We start from the raw sequence: 9,636 nt of genomic DNA on the forward strand, positions 1-9,636 counted from the left end.
GTATAACCCCACTCGGAATGGAATCTGGGGACATAGCAGATAAACAAATTACCGCTTCATCGGAGAATTCAGGCCTTTCGTTGAAAGCGCCAAAGGCTCGATTGAATTCAGCCCAGGGCAGTTGGTTTGCTGGTACTCATGACGTCAATCAATGGATTCAAGTAAATTTCGATGTGCCACATGTGATCACTGGTGTTATTCTTCAAGGAAGATGCAATTATCCCCAATGGGTTAAGACCTACAAGGTTGAGTACTATGACGGTTTTCACTGGCAGTATATATTAGATGATACTACCGACGGTGCACAGGTCAGCGAATTAATTAACATTCTGATATACCGTAATATCAGAAGTAAAAAAAAAAAAAACATCGCTGGCTACAATGGTCCAATCTTCACACCATAAAAGTTGATTTTATCGTTTTAGAAAATGTAGCAGGACGGTGTTCGATTAGGTATTAAAAGAGTTGGCGTGAAGCATTTGCCTTTGTAATACTATCATGATTTTAGGTAGCAAGGGGAAGAATAGGAGATATGCAATCATGAGATTTTCTAGCGTTTGAGTTCTGAATGCGTTGAATATCATAAAGTAAATTATCTAAATGGCAAGTTGAGCTAGCTAAGAGACATCATTTGCCTTTCAAAATGTTTTGACAGTTCAAAAGTTTGTATTTTCCCATTATATTAAGGTGTGGTTATTAAGGTGAACGTAAACAAACCCCAAAAACCAGCAAATATATTGTCAAAAGAGAAACAAATAATAAACACTATTTTCGTTTGTTATATATTCAATGGACAAAGGAATTTGACGGAAATACGGATAAAGACACTCCAATGACCACGTATTTCGATCATCCAATCAAGGCAAGATACATCCGAATACGTCCGCATACATGGAATGGTGCCGTAACTTTGCGTTTCGAGCTGCTTGGCTGTGAGGGTGAGTCTTTACCTGGGGTGCTAATATCACAAAACTCGAATGGTCTTTCCACATGCCGTGAGTTCCTGTGCTATCCACAGCAAGTTTTATGGGGATTATTAATGCTACGCCCGATTTGTTACCAACTTCTTTCGCATATATGTTTATAATTATACAGACTTAAATTACGAGACAAATGTGTGCAGTAAATATATGTCCTGCATCAGACACACAATACTAAACTAACATCATAACAAGTAAAACCTTATTCCAAACCAATATTTGGACTAAAAACTGGGGTCTCGTTTTCGTTTTCGGTTTTCGGATCTCATCGTTATTTTGAATTGATAGCCTGCTAGGTGAAATAAACCTTATTATATTCCAGTCTTTTGTGGCTCACTAAAATGTTGACAAAAATGTATTGTTTGTAAATTTCTGACATGAAAACTCGAGGTAAGAGGCTACAAGCTTATCTGGAAAAATATGTATCTACATTGTCACGGTCTTAATTTCGCGAAAAATTTCACGGCTTTATTTACTATAAATCGGGTGATTCAAATTCTAGAAAAAAACCCGCTGTAATAGAACATATCATTGAAAAGAATTGTTGCATTTGCTTACAGTACACCCCACTTATTTGAATAAAATCAACAATTTTTGTAGCTGCACACGTTTTCACTTACCATGCGTGTAGTGTGCAGGGTGTCCCAGAAAAAAAAAACCCAGTGAATAAAATTGAACGTAAGTCGAGAAATAAACATCAGAATCAAAAAAATTTAAATAGCCTATTTTATTGTGCATCACATACGAAAATTGTATTCAATTCAGATGACTGGTTGCGAAGAATTTAACTATTACATAATGCAGTTCATTCCAAGTTAGATCAACAGGCTTTTTTTTCATACTCGCTCACCGCTTCCTAAAGTTTGTGTATCTCATTTAATTTAGTCCACATCATAAAAAAAAAGAAAAAAAAAGCGCAGTGATTTATAGTGCGCTACGTACAGGCACAACGCCTAGACGTTGATCCGCAAGCCTCAGCACACTTTACAGGTTGTCACTACGGCACAACATCATTCCATAAACCAATTAACAACAATTCAGGGATTTTGCTGCTACAAGAGCGCACACCCTAGACTTTCTACCTTCGCAACCAGGATCAGCTCCCTGAGTTTTGTACGGGTTACAACGAGAGTTCCTTGTCAGGGGAATTTCAAGCTAACTCAATTTTTCACGAGAGCATACAAGGCACCGCCAGCAACCTCTCGCCCCATAGTCGGACGCCTTAATATCGATTGAGCTAACTTGACTGCTTTATAATTCGATGGTATTATGTTATTCATGCTTTCACTGAATATGAATAATGGTTTGTCCGAGAAAACTTCTGCAATTGGAAGCTTTCCAACTTTAATTTCCGTAGGTTGTGCAAATAATGATATATATTTTAACTTTCCATTTGAGCCAAGAATGGCAATGTGTGTTTGCAGCTGTACGTGTGATTTTTGATACCATGCAACATTAATGTTAAAGTTTTACTTTGCATTAGAATTGCATGGACATATTCCAAAAACATTAATATGTGTCAGAATTTTTGTAAAGCCAGATGCAATTCTTTATGCAATAATTCTTTATGCAATATTTATATCAACATTAACGAAAAAAGATATTTTCAAGTAGCAAACATCATCTTACATGCAAGCTTTCATTGTCAATATCGTGCAGGTTTTCAAATTTGTACAAAACCTAATTAAATGTTTTACAAGAAACAGATTGTTTAAAAATACTGAAAAGGATTTAAAAAATATGAAGCCCATTGACAGTTAACCACTAGTGTGCATTGTGTTGAATGATTTTTAACTTTCAAACTTGGAATGAAGTGAATTGACGCAGCCGTTATGTAATCGTTAATTTCTTCTTTGTAATAAGTCAACTGATTCCAGTAAAATTAGTATATAATTCAGCTAGCCTGAAGTCAGGGAGCTTGCCACGGGTATTCTGGTATCCAGTACTACCTGTTCCCAGAGTTGGGTGGGTGGCGACAACCGTCAACCGTCAACCCTGCCAGCTCTCAACTCGGGGACTGGTGAGGAAGGTGGCTGGACATCCTGATGGAACGAAAAATATGACCCATTTTTAAGGGCGTATGAGCTTAATGGAGAGCCACCGGCCATCTAGAAATGGTGGAAGGCAATGGGAAACCACCACCATTTATTTTTTAATTTTATTAAAACTTGAATAGGTCCCGGACGAAAACTGCACCCAGTCGGAAAATGTCTTAGGCGATAAAAAATTATATTACTAAAAAATTAAAAGAAAACTGGGATATTTTACATATATTAATTACATAAGAAATTTCCAACTTGGAAATTTATTGGTTACTACTAAATTGCAATACCTTATTTAATTTCAAATGTGACATGTATACTAATTAGCATGCCAATCATCATTTGATCTAATCGATGATCTCCGTGATGCCGTGGATTATATTGATTAATCAAACTATGAGAAGATTGGTGATTCAAGTCATGTTGGCTTTTAATATAAACTTGCATTTTAATTAAGGGATCTGGAATGAGCGTTTTGAGCGTTTCGACAGTATTTTTTGTGGGACATGATAGCACATCATCCATATTGAATTGCATTCTGAATACGAATAATGTCTTTCTGATATATAATAATTTTCATTTTTGGAAATTCACGATATAATACAAATTTTATGACAAATAATTAAAATTTGACATTTTTCACATTTTTGATATATAACAGTCCTCGAAGTAAATTTTATAAATCTAATGATATATTCTTAAAGTCTATGTAGCTGGAAGGAAAAGCCGACGATCAATTGAAAATTTTGACCTTTCATATTGAAAATATGTATTTTTTTTCCCCAAAGACCTATTTTTTGGGTGTTTTTGGGAAAAAATTCACATCTTCAATACGAAAGGTCAAAATTTTCAATTGATCGTCGGCTTATTATCCCACCTACATACACAAGTATAAATCATCAGATTTATAAAGTTTACTTCGAGTACTGTTAAATATCAAAAATATCAATTTTTATTCATTTGCCATAAAATGTGTATCAAATTGCGAATTTCAAAAAATCTAAATTATTTGATATCAGAAGGGCATTCTTCGTATTCAGAATGCAATTCGATATGTCTGATGTGCTCTAATGTCCCAACATAAATACTCTCCAAACGTTCATACCCCATCCCTTAACATGGCAAAAACATATAATCATTGTTATCTTTATGATAAATATCGTGGCTTTCTAGGCTGTATCTGAGAATTGTTGATTATACTATACTACTGAGATATTATGAGACTAGATTCCAAACTCTAATGCAATTTCTTGCCTAAGAAGTCCGATTAAAATTACAAATTAAATTAAGCTTAAAAACCCCAATGCAATGTTTTAGCACATGTTGAATTTCGCCAAAATAACCAAAAGTCCCGAACATGGATTTAAAAATTGACGTAATGATAATACAAATTTTGGATTAATGGGCAACAAGAACATATATTTTACAAGATAGGTACGTTTTTTTACTCAAACAACATTCCTGAGTGACACCACTTGGCCGCCATATTGGTGAGGGCAAAAAAATTGTCCTCACTGATGAGTAAAAAATTAAATCCGCCACCCAACTCTGTATGAAGATATATATTAAAATTGGGATTTCAAGTGGGCCTACTCACATGTTGAACATGTTGAATGCGATTGACCAGGTTTCGAATGTACTGCTGGTCCAGGTGATTCCATGAAGGAATTGAACGACTGGAGTTAACTACCAAATGTTCAAACTGTCACCCGATTGGACATCTCTGAGACCATCTGAAGCACGCTACAAACAAGAACGTCAATGACAACACAACACTGCAAGGGTTGCCGAAAAAACTGCAACGTGCATGGAATCACCTGGACCAGCAGTGCATTAAAACCTGGTTAACAGAATGCAGAATCGTTGCAATGAGGTTGGTGAGAATGAAGGTCGACCAGCATATTACTAAAAATGAAAACAAAACTTTCACAATACTCAAGTCACTTTGTTATTTGTAATTGCTATTGCAGCAGAAAGAACTTTGTGATGCCTGAATGATTATCATGAAAATGAATTACCATTGGACGCACCCTAGAAGAAAAATCAAGGTTTCATCCCGGGAACGGGGAACAATCTCCTTATAATAGAAGTTCACTAAAAGTGTTTCATGATGCCATGCATCACGATTAAAATAAGCTCCAGGCCATTTGGAGAATTTCCTTTCATATGGGTTTCTTGTTATATATAGTTTTAAGTTTAAAAATTATTGTATTTCCCGAACAGATACCAAACCGTTTTCCATCGTTGTTCCTGCTGGAGAAGGATATGTAGTTGGGGAAGCTGACAGCAGTATTGAGATCACTATTACAAGAACGTGTCTACCCAACTGTCCAAACGCAGGGGTAATTGGTAAGTTACACTTTTAAGCTTCCAGCTAAATTCTATCAGCATAAGAAAAACATATCACAGCCAGGATAGGGGTTTGATTTTTTTTGAGTAACAGCCCATCTCATGGTTGTTACCCCTAGTACCCCACCCCCATAAAGTCCACCCTGGTATGTACGTTTAATCCTGCTGGTCCCGTGGCTGGTTTTGGTATCCGCTTACATGCCTCAGCAAAAGAAGTAACGACATTATTCCATAAAACAAAAATCCGAAATAATACATTTTATTACGGAAGACGTCTTCTTTAAAGGGGCATTTCGTGATCCACAGCCTCATCCCCCCACTTTTCCAAATAAAAGTTGAGATTTTTACACCACTGGATACCTCTGGCTACATAATGTTTATGTACCAAATATTTCTTGCAGATTAATTAGTTTTTCAAAAATATCGCCAAATTTGAATTTCGTTCTGGTGCACCAGAACGAAATTACAACACATGGTCTATGGAGCAGGGTAATACACATAATCATGCATAATGCACATATCAAATGCAACCCCGGCCCCTGGGGACCCGGGGATGGTCCGGGACTTGACATCATGTGACCCGGGATTTGACTCGAAATGTGTCCCGGGGGGAGCCGGGTGTTGGCCGGGACTGGTATAAGACTTGACGTCAGCCAAACCCCCGGGAAATTGGGCTGGGATTTACCCGGGGGAGGGGCCGGGATTATGTCGTAACTTACCCGGGGTTTTCCAACCAGTAAAATGGGCCGTGAACATGGCCGTGGTTTGCAAGTAAGGATGCCCACATTTATGGGCCGGTGAATCCTATCACTTGGCCGCACTTGAGCCGTGGATGTATATTAATAATCCACTGAGTCGTCACATTAATGTTACTCATATATATAAATCCATTCCAAAAACAAAATCTTGGCTGTTGTTTCCATATTTTGCAGTAGGCTATGTATCTGCTATAAAGTTTAGCATGTTTAACCAGACCACACTGGCTTCTTGACATGCACGTGAAAACTGCTAATTGCTATATGCTTATTTATCTAAATGTATTGGTTTCTAATTTTTTACGTTAGTTTTTAACCACCAGCCGAGAGTAAAGTTTTAAATTGTTAGGCCTACACTCAAAAACAACACTGACCGTGATAATAAAAGAATCCATGATACTTTTGTGACATCTGCAATCGACTGCTACATGGCCATAATACTTAATAGAAGGCTATCCAGGTAGTGTACGAGTCATGTTCTTTATAAATTCTAGAGCTGTTTTTTTTCTTCTTTAAAAAACCAATTATAGGTGTATGATATAAAAATTGAATTCAATGTCTTGTGTTAATATACAGATTTTCAAAACTGCATTATATTTTCATGTTGGAGGGTTTAACAATATCATTATTCCCAAATAGTTGAAAAGAATGTTTTGAATAATATCCGCCCATGGCAACCTCGTGAAACAAAATATTAATAACTAGTGCGCCAAAAGTTTGATAGATGGTCATTTGATTTTAAACAAGATACAAGGTAGGCCTATTTGGATGGGGTATGGGCCTTTACAGAATAGCCTCATTATAATTGAAGTTGCATTTTGGATTGACATCAAAAAAAATCATATATAGGCCTATAATATAATGTTTATGCAAAGATCGAACATTCGCCACTCCCGTATCCTGGACAGATATAAATGCAGTGATTTGTTTCGTTCATATCTTTGATGTTTGTAAACATATAGACCTACATGTAGGCCCTATATCAATATGATATTCCTACAAGCATGCATATTGAAGACATACCTGCCGAATTTTGAGCCCGCATGACAAGATTGCCGCGATATTAAAACCATATTAAGATCCAGGCCTATATCCAATGCTCAGGGCCGGGAACTTGGACCGAGGAATACCCGGGGTTTGCATCGGTTTGCATAGGATATTCGCCCCGGGGGGCCGGGGAGTGGCTGAGAGTTTTGCCCGGGTGGGTCCGGGACTGGCCAGGTGTTTACCCGGGACTTGAACTTTTAAACCCAAAATCCACGGCCCACGACCCGGCCATCCCCGGGTCCCCAGGGGCCGGGGTTGCATTTGATATGTGCATAACTCGCAAACGCAAAATCGGAATCAACTGAAATTTTGGAAATAAGCTTTTTTCGTGGATATCTACTGAAAAATGTCATAAAAAGAGGATGCTAGGATCACGAAATCCTCCTTTAATTTGCTACCCCAATAAAACATTCTTAAACACTTGAGAATGTTCTTGCAATCTTATTGGTTCTTACCTGTGTGATATGACACGATATAACACACTTTAGCGCGTGCGTGTCGACGCGATACTCGTACACGTATTTGAACCAATCATAGATGCATAGAAACAACGGGACTGATCGATTCCCTTGTAAACTGTAGGATTTAACTTGATTAAAATTTGGTTTACTTATGATTAATATATTTATTTGAATTGAAGTGTTTAAGAAATGAGAATAAAGTTATTGTTTTTAGCCGCTATTCCAGTGGCGTAACTTTGGGTCAGCGTGCCAGGGGGCGAAGGTAGATCGAGTGCCCCCTTACCAAAGTTGTGCATGGCGCAGAGCAAAAGCTGCAGTGATGTAGCTAGTGGTTGTTGCGCACGGGGCAAAGATACAAAATCCCCTCCTTGAAGCAACTGCGCGCAAAAATTTGAATAAATACTACTAATTATGAATTTCGGTCTCAAAACGATCTTTCATATGCCAATTTATGTTGAAATGCTCACGAAGCGCGCGAAAGGTTTCACAACTTGTCGGGAGCGCAGAACCATTATAAATGGCACTGAATTTGGTTGATTTAGCGCCCCGTAAGACAGCACCCTGGGCACGCGCTCTCCCTTGTCCCCTACCCACAGCACTGAATAGATGCTAGTCTACTTTACATAGGCCCTGACAATCTCATACTCATATCTGTTGGACGAGCTTTTTGACAAAAAACAGGCCACCATTTCATCTCTCAAGTAGGTTTCACTGTGATTTATATGAAGAACTTTATTGAAATTTACGATTTAGGCTTTTTTGACGTCTGGCTATGTCAGTCGTGAGATTTTTGAGTGGTGGATTTGAAAAAAATAAAATAAAACAGCGAAAAAACCCTCTAAATAATTCGCAGGGGCTTTGAGACGAACTATTAAATTATGATGGCTTAATTTCACATTATGCGGAGTTGAGTCCATGTATGTTTCACTCGCACCTGTAAGATTAGTGTCTTTGAAAAGAGCGGTATCGTATTCAATCTATGATTGCGACCCGGGTTCCGACGGTCTGTGATGTACAGGCGGTCCGTGATATCGGGGGATAGGGTGGATGGCCCCCTCCCGGCCACGCTCAACACTGTCTACATTCTTTTTTGGATAATAATTGCTTCTACCAAAGCTCTTTTTAACTTAAACTTTGATTCATCCTTCTGTTGCTTCGTATACGCCGTCGTAGTGTGACGTCAAAAAAAGGTTCCCGCTGCCATGGTGAATCATCACAATCAGATCGCACCAACTAGGCATTGTGTAGCCGGAATAGCGCAAACCTATCCGTACTTAGATTGTAACATCCTCCATTTATCTGTGCAGCTCCCCAAATTCCATTGGATGAAGGAAGTTTTTGATTACCAAACAACTAATCACCGATTATTTGAAAGCAGGAGGAAACCGGAGATCCCGGTGAAAACCTGCGAGAGCGAGCATGGAATCGGGATAAACCAAGTGCAAATGAGTCCATGGGCCTAGAACCCGGAACCTCAGTGGTGCAAAGCGAGGGAACTACCGCTGCGCTAACTCGCCCTACTACAGTTACGATCAATTGAGAAATATACTGCTCCAAGAAAGTATCCTTACACTTGGAAAAATAATCATAATTTCAAAACTGAACCATATTGGGATAAATTTGTTTTTTAATAGATGCACTATCTAATCCGGCAATTTGATACCCCATTGAATCCAATGTGACTTCAAGAAGCAAAGTTACAAGCATTTGATTAGACGAAGGTCCAGTTTCAAAAGTGACACACTGGCCTATTCAAAACTCCACGGACTAGACATCTGGTTTGAGAGTGGTAAATGGCTAATTTGTGTGTGCCTTTGATTTAAAAGAAAACTGAAACAAAAGAGCTGACAAATCAAATGCAAGTTATGAAAAGTACAGAAAAGTAAAAACTGAAATAAATATTGCTTTAAATAAAGCTTCATTGACGAAACTGTGTAGTCTCTTTATTGCGCTTGTTGGAATCTTTTTGCGCCTTGTATAGGCCAATTTGTCACTTTTAAAA

The 9,636-nt window shown here is 38.0% G+C and overlaps 1 protein-coding gene across 1 annotated transcript in view; it reads left to right on the forward strand.

Moving 5' to 3' along the window:
- The first annotated feature begins 7 nt into the window (after positions 1–7).
- Positions 8–9,636, forward strand: part of LOC140168886 (retinoschisin-like) — a 10,117-nt gene continuing 488 nt past the window's right edge. Inside the window, exons 1-3 of the mRNA XM_072192219.1 lie at positions 8–308; positions 800–938; positions 5,246–5,371. Coding sequence (XP_072048320.1) covers positions 18–308; positions 800–938; positions 5,246–5,371 — 556 coding nt within the window. The 5' untranslated portion in view covers positions 8–17. The remainder of the gene's footprint in view (positions 309–799; positions 939–5,245; positions 5,372–9,636) is intronic.

The sequence above is a fragment of the Amphiura filiformis genome, chromosome 14 (assembly GCF_039555335.1).
Source record: "Amphiura filiformis chromosome 14, Afil_fr2py, whole genome shotgun sequence".
Lineage (NCBI taxonomy): Eukaryota > Metazoa > Echinodermata > Ophiuroidea > Amphilepidida > Amphiuridae > Amphiura > Amphiura filiformis.